This window comes from Mastacembelus armatus, chromosome 12 (assembly GCF_900324485.2).
Source record: "Mastacembelus armatus chromosome 12, fMasArm1.2, whole genome shotgun sequence".
In the NCBI taxonomy this organism is placed as follows: domain Eukaryota; kingdom Metazoa; phylum Chordata; class Actinopteri; order Synbranchiformes; family Mastacembelidae; genus Mastacembelus; species Mastacembelus armatus.
The window spans coordinates 17,024,437-17,047,329 of record NC_046644.1 but is presented as its reverse complement, the minus strand read 5'-3'; the positions used below and the strand labels follow the sequence as shown (position 1 = coordinate 17,047,329).

Below are 22,893 nucleotides of genomic sequence, written 5' to 3'. Positions count from 1 at the left end.
GATCTCCAAAGATCAATACCAGCTTCCATTAAAAAAAAAAAAAAAAAAAAAAAATCAGGGAGAAACACGTGCATAAATAGACAAACAGAAAAATCCACTTAAAACCTGCAGATATTCAAACCTACTCACACAGAAGAACACAAGCACTCAAACCTGAAAGACGATCCAGAGAACAGAGTTGGTCTGACCAAAGCTTCTCATGTGTACTCTGAGGCTCAGTACTGTAGCAGGACTTATTGCTTTAACAGCGGGAATACCAGATGGTTTACTTCACTGTCTACACGCTGCAGCTCACAGCGGCAAAGATAAATCACTGTCTGCTGTCCACCACAAACTAAGATGGAAAAATTGAATCAAGATTCCACAGAACACCACTGAATGCTCATTTTACACCAAAACACGACACATTTCTCTTTTATTTTTTAGCTAGATATGTGAGCACAGTTATCTTTGTCTCCTTATCACCTCTTTGTTTTATTACACTCTCTAGCTTTGCATTCAAAGCTCCATTAGTTTCCTTCTGTCTCTTTTTCCTTTACCAGCACTGAAGTCTTTTCCTCATTCTGTCACTCCACCACAAATGTGGTTTCAACAGCTGACAGTTGAGAAATGTATGATAGAAGAGGGCCCTCCAGCCCCGACATTACAGAACCTATTCCTCCTGTTCCAGCCATGCGGATAGCTTTCACTGCAGCACCAATACACAGGCACAAAACATTGAAACTGAATCTAAAACAGAAGAAACTCTCCACAATGGTTAAGGCCTAAAAAGCCTGCTGTAAGTGGACCACTTTCCAACACTTCACTGAGATGCCTTTCTCCAAGGATCCTTGTCATCGTGATTGGTGATGAACCAAATGTTTTTACCCAGTTGACATGGTCAATAAATGAACATCAGAGAGTAGCAATAGCAGAAGAAAGCACATTTTAAAAAAGATAAAAACAACAAAAATGCCAGATATAATCTAGTGTCAGATCTAGAAAACACCGAATGCTAACTTCAAAAGGAAGTAAATGTAATCGTACATCAAATGCGGTATTATTTTAAGATGTGCAAATGTTTAAAGCAGTGCCAGCAATGGCAGAGTGTAAAAATAATCATTTAAAAAAGTAATGGCTCAGCTTCAGTGAGGTGGAAAGAGTGACAATAGATTGAAAGAAAATAAAAGTGGAAAAAAGAGGAACATTTAGGTTTTCAGTGATTGTTCTTCTGATAGTGATAACACAGACTGTGAGTGTAGCCCGAGGTTGTGAAAAGCTTGCCATCTCGTGTGACCCCAAATAATGTGCATGTGTTAAAATGACAGCCAAGTCAGCCATCAATTCATCATCAATTGACACTTTAACCACAGTGTAGTTGAGCAACATCAACCCTGTGGATAGATGGAGGTTAATGTGCAAGTAAATTGACATTAGGCTGCTTCACCCAAGTCATAAAAATCAGCTACTGATTTCAAGTCCCCAATTAAGTGAAATGAAGTGGAAAAAAATATTTTTTTAAGAGGACATGGAGAGCTCTCTACTAACAACTTTCTTTTGCCAGTTATGTTTCCATCATAAATAACCTGCTTGAATTATTTTCCCTTTGAAGGTTTTATTGTAAAATCCAAAAAAACATTGTAAACACATGGAATCTTGTGCTTCCAGCCATTGTTGACGTCAGTACATAACCAATACCACAGTCTTCACCTACACTTAACCACCTGCTGTGAGTAAACATAATGCTAACAAAGTGTTATCGATTTCTAATTGATACATTATGGTACTGTATTGTGTGGGGCAGTGCGGTGGTTAGTACCATCACCTCAAAGCAAGAAGGTTCTGGTTTCAAAGCTGCTGACAGATCAGGGCCTTTGTGTGTGGAATTTGCATGTTCTCTCTGTGTCCCAGTGGGTTTTCTCTGGATACTCCCACACTCTGGGTTAGGAGGTCAGGTCAACTGGTGACTCTAAATTGCCTGTAGGTGTGAATGGGTGTGGTTATCTATCTCTGTGTGTCAGTCCTGTAATAGACTGGTGATCTGTCCAGAGCGTATCTGACCTGTCACCCTATGTCCTCTACAGGATAAGTGGTATAGACAATGGATGGATGGATGTTATACTGCAGGAAATCACTTTGTATAAATAACATGTTGCATAAATAAAATAATACCAATGAATATCTTATTGTATACATGTGTCAACATTCTGTGACTTGTGAAACATCAGTTACACTGTAATAGACAGAAAGAAAGACTCATGTAATGTGTAAGTGAACAAAATTCATTTACTGCTGTAAATTAGCATTATACAGATCATAAATTCTGAGAGACAGCATTGCTCCAACACTTCTTTCTGCTGGCACAGTCTGGTTCCTGAATTTTCTTCAGCTTGTCTCAGCACTAGTGTTTGTGGTCAAACTAACTTGGTTCCTTGTTGCCACAAAACCAAATTAATTAAACCTCTGGTTTAATTACAACATAGTGCAGAATAAGTATAACTCTGTCTTACATTAACGCTGGTTTTCCATTCCAACTTTAATTAATTTAAAGCTAATAAATCCTAATAAAGTAAAAATAGAATACAACTGACTGCTGTAAAGTTTCTGAAGTGACCAGAAACCATTGTGTTACTCCTAGTAGGAAAAATGCTTACACTCAGTACTTCTACAGCCCAGGCTGTGGCTAAGCTCAGGCTGGGGAAGGGGGAATGGGGTTGGAAAGGATGACTCATACATTGCTTTCCATGCTCAATGATTATAATACCCCATTACAGAGACGAGCACTGTTCCCAGCTGAAGTGAATACTAGGCTTGTGAGCCTGGACGAGAATTAACTTTTCACTCCGCCATGCACCACATGCTGCAACAAAGCATACTGTTAAAAATCAAACAGCAGTGGGAGTTGCACCATGAGGCAGCACATCCAACTTTTTCCCATCTTAATGAAAACTAGCAAGAAAAATATTCATTGAAGATATATTTCTCACAACAAAAACTAAACCAAAACTAAAGTGTTTATAATATTTTGAAGGGAGAACGTGAACAAAGCATATTACATTTTACATCAATGAACAAATACTGAAGCCCTTGAGTAAAACTGTTTCCTCTGCTGCCAAAAATATCGCCTGTTCGAAGTCAACTTGTGATTTAGTCTATCGTACTACCATTAAAAACATTCATCTCACATTTAGTAACTTTCGGTCATCTACAGTTACCTGTTTCTAAAGTTCACTGACTAAATTCATCTACAGGAGTATCACACAAAAAGACGATAAAAACAACAGCTGAGAAACTAGGAAAAGTAAATCAAAATCGTGAAAAAATTAACACTAGTGTCTGTGCTGACATTTCAAACACCAATGCCTCCATTTTGCACCTTTTTGTCTCTGTGGTTGAATAACACCTTGTTACTGTCTGTTGTGATTTTGGAGATGAAATAATCCATATTTGTCATCTTCTGGCAGATACTAGAGTTGGGCAAGAAACATCTTTAGATAAAACTTCATGCGACTGGGTTCAAATCAAGCACATTGTGTCATGAATACAGAGCACCACTGATCAGTTCAAAATCATTGTTTGACTTAATTAGTCTGGAAAGGAATAGACTGTCCAGGATGTGGCAAATAATGCAGTATTTGTGCTACACAAAGGATCGCCTTAATTCTCACATGGGGTCAGAAACTTGTCCTGCATACTTTGTTTTATCTCCCATGTTATTATCAGGCATTAGAGCTGATTTACAGAGTCCTTTCCACAATGCCTGCATTTACAGGCTGAAGTGGCACATGCAATTGCAGGGTCACCGCTTCTCGTCACAGTCCTGCTAACTCAGATTCCTTCCTCAGAGCCACAGCAATAGGCACACAAGAACCCACTTTTTTCCACACCACTACTTATCTGACTGAGTTGGACATGACCTCAGCATTGCCACTTAAAAGTGAGAAACAACCCACAGAAACCCCATGAAACGATTATAATTATGTGCGACGGCAAGATGACTACAAACAGGACTGACTAATGTCAGTGTCTCTTGACTCTTAAAACCTCATTACCACCATATACAGGTATGACAACTCACTTCGTTGTCTGCCTCTCACCACTAACCAAGCTGCATTAGTTTGACAGTAACATTGTTGACCATCTCACTAAAACCAACTGTTCTATATGAAAAACAAGCACACAAATGCATCACTGTCCTTTCAGTCATATGAATAATAGAAGAAGACATTAAGAAAATGACTAAACTCAGTTCTATGGCATCACGCTGGGCAGCTATCGGTTAGTGTCATGTCAAACACACAAAGTTACGCAATATTTCAGTTCTTTTAGGATTCGTTCACTTTCATGAGCTTTTTTTAACTGGCCTCATGAAAAACTTGACAAATGGCTAAAAATTGACTAATCCATATAAATTCCTTTTGGAAGGGAGTTGTCCAAAGCCTAGGGACTGTAAATGAAAAACACCTGTGGGCCAGATGTGTATGACCTTTAACCCTGTCATAACGTTTGCTCACTTAAGCCAAAAGACCCTTTTAATAACCCTGCATGTATATGTGCAACCCTATCAGAAAATCAAGGCACTCTGCAATTCGTTATACAAACTTAGCTATAAGGCTGTAGATGGTATTCAATTAGGAATTTTCTCTAAAACGTGCACAGAATAGTATATTTTCTTTTGAAAAAAAGGCAACAGTATTTTTTTTCAGGTGCCCTGTTCCACCAAGAATTGGAAGAAAACATCTGGAAGACATTTTTCTGGCTTTTTGGTGGGCTTAGCAGACAGCACAATGGAACTTATCAAATCCAGATGTGAAGGCGCTCAGTGAAACAGCAAAGCCTTCTTCTGTTTATCCCTTGAAAACATACACAGTGATAAAACAAATATCAGCTCCTAATGTATAGCATAATGCTTACATTATGATCATATTTCCTAATTCCTTGGCATATCTGCTGGTCCTTTCAGTACATCCTCTATCACTGCCAGTGACTCTGGCCAAAATCCATCCTTGTTTTAATTTGCATGAGCTATTCAAAGAATGTTTTGTCAGTTTCTGATGACTAAAGTACTCTGCACATGCAGATCCGAATCCTGTGTGAATTTTTGACAAATACCATCCAAAAAACAGGTTCAATTATGAAAACAAAGCAGATTTTCTAAGATTTATGAAAAGAGTTCCTCAACAGAGTCAACTCTTAAAAGGACCTCTGCAGAATTAGAAGGGAAAAGCATTTGGAGGAGAAGCCAGATTTGGTCTGCAGCTACAAAACAGCCCACACTAGGAGTTCAGATTGCTCTATTACATTTAAATTGATGTTATTTAGTCAGACATCTGAAAATCACTACTAGCTGGAAACTACAGTAAGTGTGAACAAAACTGACTGAAAATATTTGATCTCTAAGAGTCAGCAGCAAATTCACTGAAACAAAGGGCAGTGACATTTCAATAGCAAGAATTCCATTCTCCAGGCAATAAAACTGTAAACCTACCCCTGAAAGCCCTGATCTTCACCTCTGAACTCTGACCCTGCTCTTATTCTTAACCTATATGACTTATGGGTCTTCTGTTATTACCACTTTTAAGACATTTAAAGTAAGGCTTCATAAGTAACGGCAAGGCAAAATAACCTCCCTAAAGAAATTTGGACTTTACTCACTCCCTCTAATGAAACTAAACTTAATTCAGTGTCATGATTCCCTCCGAACTAATGTAACTGTGAACATCAAACCATCTGGTTGGGTGGGTGGGATTAAACCCCCGAAGAAAATAAAGGCATCACTGTGTTTTCATTTATCTCATTATTCTTTGTACGAGTTGGTTTGTCAGTGGCTAAAATTGGAATTGATAACATTTTAGGCTAACAGGTTACACACACATTAACTACAGGAGCTAAGTAATATCTGACTAGTCTTAGCTTTCTGAGGTGAAATGCACAGCACAGCCTTGAAGTTAAACTCCTCAGCTAATATTTTAATACAGACCACCTAACTATAGTGTCTTTTCACTGATTCATTTCATTTTGTGTCAGTGACACAGTTACCAAGCTAAAGACAGCAATATTTTGCTGTGGAGTTAGTGGAGACCAAAGTAGTGCTAAAAGTTAAGTGAATTTTCATTTGGCACATGAACAGAAACAACTGAAAATGAATGGTACAGTTGCCCTGTGTCTCCTGGATGTGTAAGTAGGAAACAGTTTGCTTGTGTAACAAATTAGGACAGTGACATGGCCATGTTTTGTTGACAGCTGGTTCTACTGCCCTCAGGTGGTGATACACAATCACCAACAAAATTAATGCACTTTAGTTTTTAGTCCTATTAACTAAAACTAATTATTTTATATTTGAGTGGTTAATATATGTTATTTGTCTTTTACAGTTTTTTTTTTTTTTTTTACAGAATAACTTAATTTATATTAAAGCCTGATTATCAAATGATAAATGACTTTCTAATCTCTAATTCAATCCATTGTGCAGCTACAGGATTGAATTTTAAGAATACACAAATTTATCAGATGATGATACTGGGTGTCAAACATTTTTGCAAAGATCTATATATATAGCTCACTATCATCAAAATTAGATCTTGAATGCATACATGAAATCGAGAAAACTAACTGAATATATACATTTGTTCTGGTTTTACACTTTAATGCTTTGTTATATCGTACCAGATGACCCCTGACGGTGTTTCTTGGCATGCCTTCCTAAGCTTTCATAAAGTATATCCAGGTCTCCCCTTAGGCTACCAGGTCATCTGGTTTGGGTCAAGATTAATCTTTTACTGCTGAGAAACTGGATAATTGCCTGTAAATGCCATTTGTCTTAGCTGGTGAGAAAGATACACACTAACAAACACACACGCAAAACATGATATTTTACCATAATCCAACACTAGTGTGAATATTAACACAAAAACTGACTTTTAACTAAGAAGTGATTAACTGAACATGAATAAATTAAAATCTTACACTTTAAGAACTAGTTCATCAGTTCACATGAAACTTGTCATGTAGTGAGCATGTTGTTAGCACTCTGTCATCAAGCATTTCCAATTCAACATGTGTTGAGTGTCAGGTTTCAGGAAGTGTACCAGTACCCCTGAGGATCACTTACAAGGCTGTGATTGCTCTCTGTTGGTTTTAAAACATGATCAAACCCAGCCGGCAGCATCAAAATGATTTCAGGCCTGTGTTCACTAACATCCCACCAAAACTTCAGTCCAACTCCCCCTCTGTCATCACAAACAACCCAGATCTGGATCCAACTGTTACACAGTGACCTAAATTGTGTTCAGCTAACAACCAGTGTTTATAGGCAGCATGAAAAAAAACAAAAAAACAAGCTGCAGTAATTCCTTTAAATGCTTAACAGTATGGCCAGGTTGAGCCTGTAAAACAACTTCAGCTGCATCTGTTTATCATAATTTCTACTTTTTCTGCGGTAAAACGAGCTTAAGTTCAGCATCTGGTTGTAGACAACTGCATCATATTAACACAATCAGCACAATCCTAGGTGCTTTGTAACTGTAAGCATACAGAAGAAGAAGCCACCTGTTCACCTCAAAGTCCTGTGTCACAGCCTGCCCGCAGACAGAAAGACCACCAACTATGCCAGGGAGATTCAAAGTGCTAATAATACATGTAAGCCATACCCCAGCCCCAGTGCTGCCCTGCTGCCTGACTTCTGAGACACAACAGTACCTAATGATTATTATTATTTTTTAATTACTATTACCATAAACACAGTATAATGACTGGGCTTCAAATAGTTACAAATACCATTTATTCTGGCTGACCCATATAACGGTTTACTGTTGAGAAGCATGAGGATATTTTTTCAATGCATTAATGAAATCTGTGGTGCTTTGAGCCTTAGCACAGGGCCCAGTGCGTTAGAAACTAAATCCTGATGTTGGAGACCTTAAGGCGTCTCCACCCTTCCACTTGAAGCGAGCTACAACCCCCTCCTTCTTATAAAATTATGCTCATCCCTCTCATCAGTTCAAAAAAAGGGAAAAGCTACAGAAAAAGCTGCACAGCTCTAAGCAAAGTCAGACTTACATGAGTAACAAGTCTGCAAAATGCAAAACAAAAACCGCATATCCCCTTTCTGCTAACTCTTTCTGCTAACTCTTTTACTTCTAGATGAGCACGACCGGATTATCGACTGCATTTTAGCAGATAGGTGACAATAGTGGAATTAATGTACATATTGTACTAATACCAATTTGCGTGCGCACGTATGTGCATGTGAAAGTTTCAGTTTGGTTTTGGCTGTGCATGCACATCAGGCTGCATGTGCATACTTCCATGTGTATAATCTGCGTTTAGAAAGGTGTTAAGTTTTACTTACTTCACTAAAGTGACCAATACATTTGAACTGTGATGCAGACACATGCACTGGATCATTTCACTATGCATGGAGATAAACGTATAGCCACGGACAGACTTTAAGCTGATACATGCAGACCTGTATCAGCTATTGGAATTTGCAGTGGAAAACCCTGCGGATCAGTTCCTCTATATCCACATCACAGCAGTTCACTGTCAAAAGAACACCGTCTTTAAAAAAAATAAAACTTGCAATCTTTTTTTTTTTTTTTTTTTTTTTTAAACTTAAACAAGTTAGTTTCAGAAACTGAAAACTTGAAAACACCTAGATAGAGACAGAATTCAAGAGGAGGGGCGGACATCACAGCGATCTGAGCAGTGGGAGAAACTTTGCAGCGGAGCGCAGCTCCACAAGTCTCACAGCTGCATCTTACCTGAACTTGCTTGCGATGTGACAAAAAGCAGAATCACCGCTAAAGTGACTTGGGCGTCCCTTATCCTCCGTTTAACTTTCCATCTTATATGCATATCCATGACCGCCACAGACATCCACTGCAAGTGGACTCACTTTTCAACTTGGAGCAACTAATTAGACTCGCAACAACTAAGGACACTACTAAAAGCCAAAAGTCCCAGAGAAAGAGAGAAAAAGGGGGAGGGGGGGTATTTCGTTATTTCTCAAGCAGCCATATGGGTTTCTGGTGTAGGTTCCTCCAGCTGGTTGACGGATGGACGCCGTCTCTCCCGCACTGCTCCTCTCCTCTCTGCTCTTCTGAACTGTCCTGCACCGCTGCGCGTCCGATCTGAAGCGCTGCCCCCTTCCAGTCGTCACGTAGAGCCCCTTCAAGTCCAACGGGGCAACACAAAAAAGGTCTTCCCCCCAGGCTGTCAGTCACTTAGCGGACAGGAAACCCGGGCAAATCAGAGGGGTCCATACATTAGAGCCTGCCCTGTTATCGGCCAGGGGAGGGAGAGAAGCTGAGGAGGAAGTTTCACGCCTACATTTCTGTGCGCTCTGAACTCTCCTCCATGGAGTCCACTGAGGACAGGGTCAGAGCGGGAAAAGCAAACTGCTCCTGAGACAAATGATCAACGAAGGCAGCACATTTCTCATTGCATCTAGGCTCACTTCATCTGAGTTGGTTTTCAAGAACTGGCTGCTTGAAAAATTGTTCTGAGAATTTGCACCACTAATGTAAAAAAATGCAAATTGTGACTTACAGGCCTAATAATAATGACCTGGCACCCTGTGTCCAAAAGATGAATTAATTGCTTCGGTGAATCATTAATGTAGAGCTCATATACTGGGATTTATTAAAATGAGGGTCTAAAGCCAAGTCTGTGAAACTGCTGCTTTAGTGACTTAACCAACAGGCAGTGTTCGCTCTGAATCCTCTTAATAAGCTGACATTTGTTTTTAATTGTCTCAATATATTTTAGTCTTAATATAAAGCCATTGTGCATATATTGTAATAAAATTACCACAAATCAGCTGACACAGACAACTGAGGATTAAAGGACTATGGTTTCTGGTTCCATCTGTCCAGGGTGTTCCCCTGCCTTCCACCCAAAGAGAGCTGGGATAGGCTCCAGCAGATCCCTGTGACCCTGGTTAAGGAATAAGCAGGTATAGAAAATGGATGGATGGATGGTTTCTGGTTCCCAGGGCAACATTTTGAAAAAGCCAAATGTGAGTTTATTCCACAGAGTTTAACAATTACACTATAATGTTCACAAACAAATACCAAAATATGTCTCTGCATTGAAAGCCAATGAGTCAGTTGAGGTAATGATACATGTATCATGTATAAAAAGTATGAACACCATCCGTCTACTGTGAAAAAGCAGTCAGTCCACAATATGTGGCCTCAAAAAACATATTGCTCCTGTGATATGTTTAGATATATTAAAGAAAAATAAAAAAAAATGCAGTTATTTTATGGCTTTTAGAAAGAGCTTCAGACACAAGCTCATGTTTTTGTTTTTTTCCTCAACAGCAAAAAGTGGCAGCTGTCTTTTATGTCACATGGCTGCTCCAGTGGGGGGCAGACTTCCATTAACTGCCCCATAAAACGTGTTTTTAAACATAGTAAACTAATAATGCAGTCGTGGTCACATCTGACAGGTTACACACTGGAGGACTGTCCATGTGGAGCAGCTTTAATATCCTGCTGTATTATTAGTAAAGGTTGTTTAAAAGCTTCAGAAGATATAAAGTCCGTAATGTATAAGACCTATTTCAACACAAAGAAGGCAAACTGTAACATGACTGGTCCATAGCCGTATTCACAATTCAAAACGTCAGACAAAGGATGCATTCACTGACAGACAGACACTTAGCAAACAGAGAAATACACCTGGAATCCCCCTTTCAGATGTCTTCAGGGTACAGACAGTAACTACTTCTGCTGTTTAACCATGTGTTACCTCAGGTAACCCCTATTACCATGCGTACACGTTCTTGTGTTTAAAGGTGTTAGAGCTTCAGTTTGCTTGTATGAAATGAAAAGCCTGCCCTCAACAGGGGAGAAGATATTTACACCAGGAGTAAACCAGCCTTTCCAAACTGACCACTTAGCCATATAATGGTTACGTGGTCAAATGTATGGGTCAAATTATGGCCTAAGCCCTGCACTTAGTAATACCGCAGTTCACTTATGTCTACTAACCAAAAACATGGTGATTTAACATAAGCTGGACAACTGACAGCTATGCTTCATTTCAGACAATAATATACTGAAGACGTTCTGTAAAACAAAAGATTACATAGGTCATTGAGTCAAAAAACAAAGATGGACATTGGGATTTTGTGCTCAAGTGTTTCTAAGAGCAATTTCCTCTTTGTTGACATCCACTTTCACCACCACCAGGCTGGATATGAATGAACCTAAATCAGTCATTGGTGGAAGTACTTACTTGAATAAAACTGTTTATAAGCAAGGTAACGTGGGAAGGTTTAAATGAAATGTAATGAATATGACCAAATAGCATCTGCTGTATTTACACAGAGGTTTTACATTTGCTACCGCAGAGGCGGTGACAACTCATGGAAAAACACTGTAGACCCCACAAATTGTGTCACACTGAGTCAAGTAGAAAAAAAACACACGTTGCACATATTTTAAGCTTCACTGTGACTTACCTTTTCCCAGGATGTGATTATCTGCATGTCCAGCTCAAATAAACATCTATAAATCCTATAAAGCCCTCTAGAAAATGATTCATTGTGTTTTTAGGTTTTCTTTGGTAGAAAAAGTATCTAGCAATAGTCACCTGTACAGCCATAAAAGATACTTGAACCAGGAAATGGCACTACAAAATTTGGCATAATTTTAGGTTTCAATAGGGGAAACATAAATTAAAAGAGTGTGAAAAAGAAGGTTAATGTTGTAAACCGGGGCAGGCAATCCATGCTCCTGCTTGTATTCCCAACTATCCCCTACCTTAATCAGGTGTGTTCAATCATCAATCAGATGCTAGAAGATACCAGTTCACCTTGGGTTCCCCTACTCCACTCTCCTCTGAGATGGCATCTTCCAGCTTCCAATGATGGAAAATAAGCCGGGCAGTGGCCTTCCAGGATCACCTCTGTTGAAGACCATAGCTAATTTAGTGGCTTCATGTCAACATTGTACTTCCTGTTTACTTCCTGTAAAGCCCTCACATTGTGGAGTTGTAGTTCTGAAATTAACTACAACATCATTATATATTAAGTCAAGTATATTTTATTACAAAACCTGTGGACTCTTCGTGTTGGCTGCTAACTATAACTGTTTTGCTTTTTTTCTTTTGCTGACTTTTAATATGATAGTACTTCTAAAAGAACATGGAGAGTGTAAGAAGGAGATTTTTATAGGACTGTAAAGACAAGAATACAAAGACAGGAGCTTGTGTCTGCACATCAGCTACAGGTTCCCTGTAAACAACTGCATTCCATTTGTCAAGAACTGGTAAACTTTGTCCAAGCTGAATTACATATAGTTAAAACTGCATTTCACAGCTTTCAATCATTTCACAAATACCCAATAATCTTTCAAAGACCTTAAGTGTTGCGATGGAGATGAATTACAGAATGGAGCTGATTGTGTGGCTTCCTTTTAATGATAGTTTCTTAAGGAGTTTCTTGGGGGAGGGGGGTATTCAAATATAGCACACTAAAAGACTAGATAAATGGTGCATCCTGGCACAGGGAAGCTCCTGGCAGCTCAGACATTACATTTTTACACAGTGTAGGATGTTGTACAACAGAACAAGAATCTGGGAGTTATAAAAGGGCGTTTACATGTCGTTCTGTATTTTGTGTGTTCCCTGGCACAGATGCAAGTCGTGAAATACAAAGGAAGCAAGTGCACAAGCAGTTAGGAGTAAACCCACAATTTCAGCCACAACTTTGTATTTTTAAATCCTAATCAAAGGGAAATGAAATATAAATCTGAAACACTAATGATGACAGGTTTTTATTCATCGAATCACGTTACAAAGCCTTTGCAAAAACTTTAACAGGTTCTGATAGAGTAGGAGTGTTGGTAATCTTGAAGAAAACAATAGAAACACTGAAAGAAAATGACCCTGGAGCTGTCAGATGCGGTACAATGAAAAAGCCTGTTTGACCTGGCAGGACACCAAATTTTCCATTCCACAGTGTGTGACTCCATCCAGTGCCAGATTTTATGCAAAAGGAAATGTTTTGTCACTAAGAAACATGATTGTTGAGTCTCAAGAGAAAGAAACATTTTACATACCTATACATATACACTTAGGATGATGACACAACATTGTCATCAGAGAAGATAAACACACTAGTGTTTGATGAGCCGCTCTCACCTGTCTGCTCATGCTCATGGTAGCTTACCCATCACTGCTACAGAGCTCCATTGTTGTCCAAAAACTGTTAAAGACACAAAATCCCAGATCACCCAGATCATTGCAATAGATGACAGTGAACATGAACACTGCACATTACCACAACAATTCCTGGCTAAAAATATTTGCAATAAACATCGAATTTATTCCTGTTCGAGTAACAATTGCTTAACAATACAGTCCAGCCGTCCTTGTAGGGAGTCATATAGCCTCTTAAAAAGATCCTTTACATATTATTACAGAGAGCACAGCACAACAGTAATCCTTGAATAATAACATCCTACAATAGTGTGTAGGTAGAATAAAGTAGGTGACTTTTGTACTTTGTTGGCCTGCATCAGGTTTAGTTTAATATCTCTTTAGCAGTGAAGGTCATGTTTGACTGCACAGGCAATGCTCTAAGCACTAACACATATAACTGGCAATGTTTTCCTTAACTAAGTAAATTTGACTTTAAAGACAAAGCTTTTTAATTTTAAAAACTGCTGTTTTACATTTTGTCTGCTCAGATTTAGGTTCATATTCAGTCCTCCAGTAAAGAGACTTGACACTCTGGTAAATTAAGGGACTCAAATCAACTAAAGCAACAAGAACAAATGTGACAAAATTGTCGCCTGTCGCCTGAAGAATTAACTAACCATGTCTCCTTCCCCACGAGCTCAGCTCCGCCCTGTCGTCTGTTTGTAGTGGTGACTGTAATTATGGAAGACAGTTCATGCCCATGTGTTTTAACAAGACCATTCTTTATGTTCCTCTCTCACTGCTGATGTCTGACCGTCGCACAAGATCTGAGGAAGTGACACTACACAAACAAGTTACTGATATATATCCATTTAATAAGAGGAGTTCACTTTATGATGTAAGTGGAACAGTATGTATATATACATATGTGTATGTGTGTATTTCTATTAGCATATGTATATATATATATAAAACATAATATAGATTTCATAGAGATTTTAAGAATGAATCATTTTCAAAGCTGTGTTATCTGTATGTATGGTGAGTTTCTTTACAACACCCTGCCTTAGATGTGAGACTATGGGCCAATATTTAAAAATTGTTAAAAAGAACTCAAATTGATATTTACCTGGTATATGGTCTTAAAATTGACTCCACAGAATTGCTGCTGGAATTCGCTAAGCTGTTTATCAAATAGTATGCCTATATTTTAAAAGTGGAAATAAGCATATTTCTGATAGCAAAGGCCAAAGTCAACCCCTGACAATCTGAAAAATGTAGAGCAGTTGATATTTCACCTTCACAGACTCTTTTCCATTTCAGTCCACTCAAAAATCTTGTGGCCTGGCAACTAACCTAAAGACTTTTTATAAATCTGTGTCCTGCTATAATCTTGTATCTGAGTTGAAAACTGAAAGTTGAACCATCTCAAATCAAAGTAACAACTAAGTTGCTATCAGCATGATGAGTGAAGTCTTCAAATCTGATACACATATCGATGGTACCCTGAAGATGAACTCTATTTATTGCAATGAGTCCATGACTTTTTTCTAGCCCTGCCATGAGGTTGATATTTGTGGCTCGGTGATAAGTGGATCCATCAGCATATTATACCATGAAACTGGCACAATCTGCTGCACTAGTGAACTGAAGTGAGACAGAATCTCATGTCTTGTTTTTGTCTCCTCTTCAAAATAAAGTTTCCAAAGAACTGCTGTGTTGTTTGTGGTTATGTTAATCACTACCCAGTCAAGTCAACAAACCAACCAAACCTAGATGCTTGTCAGCTATACAATGCAGAATCAAAAGCACAATCCAAATTCTGTCTGTCTAAATTCTTCTATATGTTATTGACAACATTTATTCCATTTCAGAAATATGCAGAAATAACAAGCACCCATAGAGGAATGGATTAAAGCTACAATAAAACTGCTTTTATGGCTTATCCATTGCAGGTGTATAAAGACACCTAAATAGATAAAATAAACTCACTTTTGGTGTTTGTTTTAATGATGATACACACAAGACAGAGAGTTTCCACTGGCCTTTAGTTAGAACTAAGCTCATATAAATATTATTATGAGTACCTAATACTTGTGCACATGTGAAAGTGTTCAGCAGCTGCTCGCAAGAGAGTAATACATCAAGACTAGACCATAAAACTTTGGATATGCACAAACCCATACACACAGTCTCACACTCTCTTTATGAACACACAGACAAGTTTCCATTCCACATACACAACATACTTACACACTTGACACGTTGTCATGAATTCACCAGCTGCCAGTTATCAATTGAGTGCAAATCCCCGGCTGGCATGCATCCCATGGCCTGTGTGTTTGCTCTGGAGGAATAGCCCTCACTTGAATCTGTAGTGTAATCCCTGTAAAGAAAACTTCCAGGATATAAATAATAAAGAAATGCAGCCACCTGCATTACAGTCTGTATATGAGCACAACGGAACATCCCATATTTCTCTATATTTTTTGCTTTAGCAGAACCAGTCAGGTTTAACGATACCTTATGTTGGATGTTCAGTAAAAACAACAATAATGCAAAGAACTCAGAGTGATGTGCATCACAGAGATGGATCCTGTAAGCATGTGTGTGTGATAAAAACACCACGGCACAATTTAGTGGCACATCAACAACAAATTTCAAAATGAGACAAAACCTTATGAATCTCGGATCATTTTTCCAACACTGAAAAGCTGATGTATTAATAATCAAGAGAAGTAACAAAGTGGTTTATATTTAACATGTACATAAGCGATGCTGGAAATTACAAGGTGTGTGTTTTAATCTGTGTATCTGAGTGATCAGCTGTACATGACGAGGGCAGGATACAGAATGACCAAAATTCTTGGCATGCTTGTGAGCTGCCTGCACAGCTGTTGTGTTCACTGTTGCTGGCTGGCTTGAAAACCAACATGAAGCAGTTCAGTGAACATCCAGTACACTTTGGAATCAGTTTAACACTGATCATTGTTTGATACTGTTTGCTGTAGTTTATGCAAACTAGCAGAAACCCACTTTGTCTGTGTTTCTGTAAAATTGCCCTTGTATGTATAGAGCAATGTGCATTTTTGTGGGGTTTCTACTGCAGGTCTAAATGCCCTGTGTGCCTTCTCTTCCATGGAATGGGTTTCAGGTGGATATTTCAGCCAAAAAGATTTGTAATGACTTGGCAACCAAAGAGTGGGCCATAATTATTTATTCCTAATCTACAAAGCATTAACGGGAGAAAATCTAGCTCTTAACTCTACACCTTTAATGAAATGCCCTTCAGATGTGCAGATTTCTTCTGGTTGGTTAATGGCAACAACCCGAGCTGTGTTATACAAAATAAATCTGTTCATGTCCAAATTCATTTGGTGAGTTTGGCCAGGAAGACAAAGTTCTTTGCTTGCAGGGTAATGTTTCATGTAAGTAGTTTTGTTCTTGGCTGAAAACTGTTGTTGCACCACTGTCATTCTACATTTGGTCTTTTACAAGCCCATGTGGGATGGGCACTCATATGTGCATAACACAAAAATGAACCACATAATAAAGTGATCAACATTATTTGAAGAACTAAATGTTCCCATTATTTGAAAGATATCAAACAAATGTTATGTGTTTTAGGGGTAAATGTTACCTCTGTATCACTGCATGCATTTGAACAACCCTAGTGTTCTGTCAACATCTGAGAAACAGCTTGTACTGGACTCCAGTTGACTTTTGCAGGCAACCTACCACTAAAGTACACTACCTTAGACTCACATGTGGCATGCAGCCCCTGTTCTTGGCTTACATTGGCCCCGCTGTTCTCTGTCCCAGATTATGTTATTTTTTCTTTGGAGAGCTGATGTCATAAATTAAACATCACATACAGGCTGTAATAATTAAGAGCCAGCAGGATATGCTAATCAGAGACTCCACGATGGAATTGGAATTTTTACAGTGGAGACAGAGCTCAGGCCAGCTGGAGTCTGGGTGGGTGTGGCTCCGTTCAGAGTTAATACCCACATCACATGTCTGAAGTGGTAAAGATGAAGCAATGGTGATGCCACTGGGGGGTAGGAAGGTGTGTCCTGAAATATGGATCAAATCTTTTATTATTATATCTCAGTTTCTGTTGGTTTGTTGTGGCTTTGTTGTGGTTTTGAATGTTCTAAGAGATCATCTTCCCCAGTGGCCTGCCAGATGATGCCTAAGCAGTTGGAAACCCTCATATATGCAAAACTGGAAAATGTTGGCATGTTAGTGCATATTGAAACAGTGTGTTTTCTGTTCAACTACTAATACTATTGTTCAGTCAACCACATTGTTCCATACTGAAGTATCTTAAAACTGGGATGGATGGTTGGATGAAACTGTCAATCAATCTAGTAGTAGTAGTACCACCCTGTACCACAATGACTAATATCTGCAGTTACTGTCATCAAGGTTTGCATTGTTTTAATTTTTAACCTACAGATGATGCAAATCATCATGATAAATGTGTAACATGACATATATCAAACCACCCACCTAATGAAGAAAATCTTCAGGAAGGGTGTTCACTTTTTCACTCTGTAGTGACTCACAGCACAAGATTATAAGTTAATACTTACTTCTGTTGAATCAAAAGATATATTCTGTCAATTATATTTTTACGCTTAACCACCCGGTGACAGTTGTAGTCTTAAAATGCAAATTTATAAAAACAAACTAAATCTCACTAATAACTCATAACTAAAACTAAACTACTTTAGTCCACTAGACTAAACAACTAGCAATAATCGAACAACAAAACTATTTACCAAAACCTATAGTCCTTTACATTGTATTAAAAGGCCAAACCTAAAATTAATATCAGGTGCCAAAATTAACACTGGTAGGAAGGAGATGCATTAATACAGCATGGGAATACTCAGATGCCATACGCATGTAGATTCCCAGAGTGTACTGTAAATACAGCCTTTTGTAACAAAGCCAGAAAACTGCCAGAAAATTTGGTTGTAAATTCAATGCATTATTATTACTTTCAATGTCAACAGACCTCCTGCCTTCATGACTAAAGATGTGTTAAGAGGCACAACACTGTTGTGCTGTAGTGACATATTGCTGAGGGCAGCGGCCTAAGCCACATCTAAGTGTATACACCTATGGGTGCTTTACGCTAAATGCTGAATATATCTGAATGGGGAGGCTAACATGGCTGGACAGTCTTAGTCTTGTTTGTCATTCCTAACATCTTTTCAAATGTAACCTTTCATGCAGTTTCATGAGATCTGCTGTGTATAAAGTACTGAGACACTCAGGAAATGCTGGAAACAGTCAGATTTGCTGACTCCAGCAGCCTGTGGTCATGTTTTTTCCATTTATTTTCCCTTAACTGGTCATGATGCCATTGGCTCAGTTACTTCTCAGATTAAAAGGGCCAGTTTGAGGGATTGGATACAGACACTGAAGATACAAAACAAACCCATCTTAGAAAAGGGACACTTAAGTGTATTTTGTCTCTTTCGTGTCTTTCTCTCCAGCACGAAGTCTTGCTTATATAACTGCAGGAGTTTTTTTTCTTCTGACATAAGGTTCAACTTTAACAACAATTTATTCCTAAGAAATATAGGTCAGAGAGCTCAAGGACCGATGGACTGATTGATTGACCCTAACCTTCCTGTCATCTTAGTCCCATCCCAGATCTGCCCAAAGGATGTTCTTAAATAACACACACCCTGCATCATAGGGTTATGTCCTGCTGCAGGTAATGGGACTATGTGAATTCCAGAAGCACCCAATTCAGACATGTAAACTATTTCCTGTTGGTATGTTAGGGGATGAATGTTTCTCACCTTAGCCCTTTTGTCTATTACCTAAGAGCAGCCCATGCTTATTGTATGCATGGATGAACATATTAAAGAGGAGCATTATCAGCCAAACTGAGCTTAATGCAGGCAGGGGGACCTGAAGTACACATACTAATTTAAACAGCAGTAATTCCCTCCTTTCGCCTGCATTACTTCATTGCTGTACATAGAAAGAGTAATGGAGTTCTTGGGATAATGCATGTTTATACAAGCATCCCTGCTCCTCTGTAAATTGTAGCAGGCTCACACACACATAAAATGTATACATGCACACAACTGTTCCATTGCACATCATTTCACTAATAATCTCCCTGTTCGTTCCTGTTTAATACATTTTCCATCTAATACAATTCATCACAAACATCTCATTGAGGTTTGGCAGCATGCCTGTGGAAAATCTTAATACTGCAATCCATGCCGAAGTGCTCATGGGTCTTGATAAAAACAATCTCTGGAAAGGAGACTCAGAACAGCGGTGAGTTTTTGTTGTGATTTTTTTGCTGTTGTAAATTTAAAAATCACATTATTTGTCAAGGCATAGATGAAAGCAACAAAGGGCAGCAATACCACTCCTTATCTATCATTGTCTATCATTTTCCGGCTGTTACTTGCCACTTCTCCATAAGATCATAAAAGTTGGAGCTGTTACCATGTAATGGTCTGCAATTGAAATCCAGATGTCTCCTGGTGAACGCACAGTTAAAAAAAGAGAACAGGAGGAGGGTCTGTTTTTCAGCAGAGAACAGAGGGAGTGAATAGAGGACAGAGAAAGAGGTGGAGAGTTTGGGGGTCGTAACGGGATGAATTTAGTAAAGATTGATATTGTTTAGTGGGAATACCCATATGGTTTAAAACTGTTTTGATATCAATCTTCAAACACAGATGGGCACAGACTATGTTTAAAAATATGCAGACAGCCACAGGTACCAGGGGGCAAAGTATACGTCATAACTCCCAGTGTGATTGGGTGTTTCATGTGGCTGGTGACACATTCACACACCCACACCATAAAAACTTGAATGACCAAAAATGTCTGTTAAGATTTTCCTCAAATACAACTCCAGACTACAACAGACTGGCTCAGAATTAAGTAATTTACTCCATAAACAAGACATACGCTGTAGATGTTAAAATTCAGTACTGATGGACATATAATGGAGACAAAACCATCCTGAAACGTGTCTGTGGTGTTCAGTGGAATATTCGGCCTAGTGTTTGTTCAGTGTCTGACACTGATTCAGTCCAGTGCTCCCATTCAGACCTGGTCCCTTAGGACTGGAACCACTGGGGAGGGAGGGTGAGAGAAGGAGCTGTAGGGAGAGGGGACTTTCCCACTAGTTAACTGTAAGCCGCTCATCTACTCTTGTCTACAATTCATTCCATTTTATTTCTTTTTGTAAGTATAACAGCTTCCTTACAGTCTAGCTCCAGCGGTTTTTCTCTTTTTGTTGTTTTAGTGAAGTATTTTGGCCACAATAGCCATGGCTCTAGAAATGGAAATGTTGATCTGTTGGTTGGTCAGTCCACCACATTAGTCCTTTCTCAATACATCAAAATTGTAGTCATCCAGGGAGATGTTGCTATAGTTGTATGTTGGATTTGCAGAAATTCTGATGCAAATCACATTCCCCAGCAGACGTGTACCACTGACTTTGGGGAACCACTGACGTGTCAGTGTCTAAGTTTTTACTTATCCTGTGAAATGTTTCAAGAAGATCAGTGCTCCACTAATTATTACACTGTACAGGAATTTATGCCTGCAAAATGAATGACTCAGTCTCAGCTGTACTTTGTGCTTAGTGCCATTTAGCTGATGGTCTGATGTTATTGTTTAGCTGACAACCTCACAGCCACTAATTTCACTGTAGAGTCTTGTTTCTTCAAGTGTGATTACAAAGATTAATTAAGAAAAGTCACTGCTGTTTAAAATCAGTGACAAAGTCCAAAAGGGACACATATATGGAAAATAAACTGAGGAGAGGCCAAAGTGAACAGAGAGGGGCTGGATGGTGTGATGGGAAAAGCGTGTCTAGACTGTTCCTGGCCTGCCTGAGCTCTGCTCTTTGAAGTGTGTGTTTGCGATGCGTGCTGCACTCTCAAGGCATATGTGCAGGGCTCTGACGAGGCTTATTCTAGATCATCTGTTTTTAGACCATCATCTCCGGGTTTTTAGTCTCCATGCCCATTGCACTGCACTCTCTTCTTTTCCTTTTCATTCATATTCTCTCTACTGATCTCTTTCCTCTTTGTGAACCCAGGCTTCTCCCTCATACTGTTTGCAGTGCTGCCCCGACCACATTCCAAGCAGATGTTAGATGTGTGTGTGTGTGTGTGTGTGTACATTGTGTGTATGTGTGAAAAAGTGACAGAGATTGTCCTTTTCATTAGATGCAAAGATAGGAGTCGTGGATGCTTTAATTTATATTCTGTCTGATATCTCTTGAATCCAGTAATTCCAAAGTCAGCCACTTCCTCTCTAAACAAAACAGCTGCAATGACTCCACCAAAAACACAGAAGAGGAAATTCAGAGTATTGCAGTGTGGTTGAACAAATGAACAGGATCTTTAACAATCCAGTTTTTGCACTGGTGGAAACATTTCAGAGAGTCACACATAAAGTATTGCCTTGTTTAAAGGGGGTTTATAGAAAGAGTGAGGTAGCACTTTCCAGAATCTTCAGAAAATTACCAGAAGGGTGGGAGGCCACAGGGAAGGAGAGGGGAGAGGGGGAGGGAAGGGAGCACAGAGGTTTGTCTTCTCAGCTGGGAGTTGCTGGCAGTTAGTAAGCTATGCAACCCACTGAGGAAAATGTACACCCAGAAACTTGTTAAAAAGCCTACCATGGCAGGCAAAGTGTGTGTCTGTAATCTGCATTTCACAAAGAAAGAGGGAAAAATAATGAGCTAAGTGAATTAAACAAGATGACTTCACATTTTCTGTGGTCAGTTTTGTTGTAGTTTGGCATCTGTGGCGTTCAGGCACACAGCAGAGAAGAGTTAATGTGATATCGAACATAGTGGACAGATGAATTCTGGAGAAAGGATGAAGGAATTAATATTAAGTACCATGTAAAATACTTTCAAAATGAATGACAGATGCCTCAGACTGAAGTACAAAACATGTGTTATGTCTAAGACTCAAAAGAGGAATGTGAAAAAGTCAGATAAAAGAGACAGCAAGTAGTTCCTGATCAGAAATAGAGTGCGATAGTGCCCAGTTTAAGCACGTTGTCAGATAGACAGACAGCCAGATCAACAAATCAGCTTTTCTGGCACAGATCAGTGCCTCAAGCGTTCCCTGGCACACCTCAATGGAATTAGCTGGTAACAGAATGAGCTTCATTACACTGACAGCATGGCATGAAGGGAGGAGGTCACTGAGTCTAACATGGCACATAGTTTTGCTGACATCCTTTTTCTCGCCACTGTACCTCCAGCAGGTCCATGCTCATCCCACGTAAAGATCATTCCTCTGCAACATCAACAAATCAACGTGTCAAATGCATAAACTCCAGCTTGGCAGTTGACTGAGCACACTCTTCAAGAGGACAGAGCTGATCTATTATTTCACATATAAATAATCAATATTAAAAATTACAGCCCATGAGAAATTACTTCCTGTGCCAGCATTTCAGTACAAAGGAAGGAAGTAGTGTTTCCCTCTACAGTAAGCCGCACAGCAGAACGGACGTATGTACATAAGGGTGTAGTGGTCAGGGCACAGGATAGACTTCCAATCAGGAGAATACGTCTTACGTCTTATCACAAGCAATTTGTATATGCTTTGTAACCTTTCCTAAAAGATATCTGTCTTTTATTTACAAAAATCATATACCTTAAACTGGCTATAAATAAAATTGTTAAATAAAATAATAAAAGCTATCACAGGGCGTAAAATGTGAAATTATTGTGACATTATTGTCTCT

At 39.0% G+C, this 22,893-nt stretch overlaps 1 protein-coding gene across 2 annotated transcripts in view; it reads right to left on the bottom strand.

The window, feature by feature from the left end:
- col5a1 (procollagen, type V, alpha 1) overlaps positions 1–9,150 on the bottom strand; it is a 66,570-nt gene extending 57,420 nt beyond the window's left edge. For both annotated transcript variants that reach the window (XM_026298285.1, XM_026298286.1), the window contains exon 1: positions 8,742–9,150. In XM_026298285.1, coding sequence (XP_026154070.1) covers positions 8,742–8,856 — 115 coding nt within the window. In that variant the 5' untranslated portion in view covers positions 8,857–9,150. The remainder of the gene's footprint in view (positions 1–8,741) is intronic.
- Positions 9,151–22,893: the final 13,743 nt, after the last annotated feature.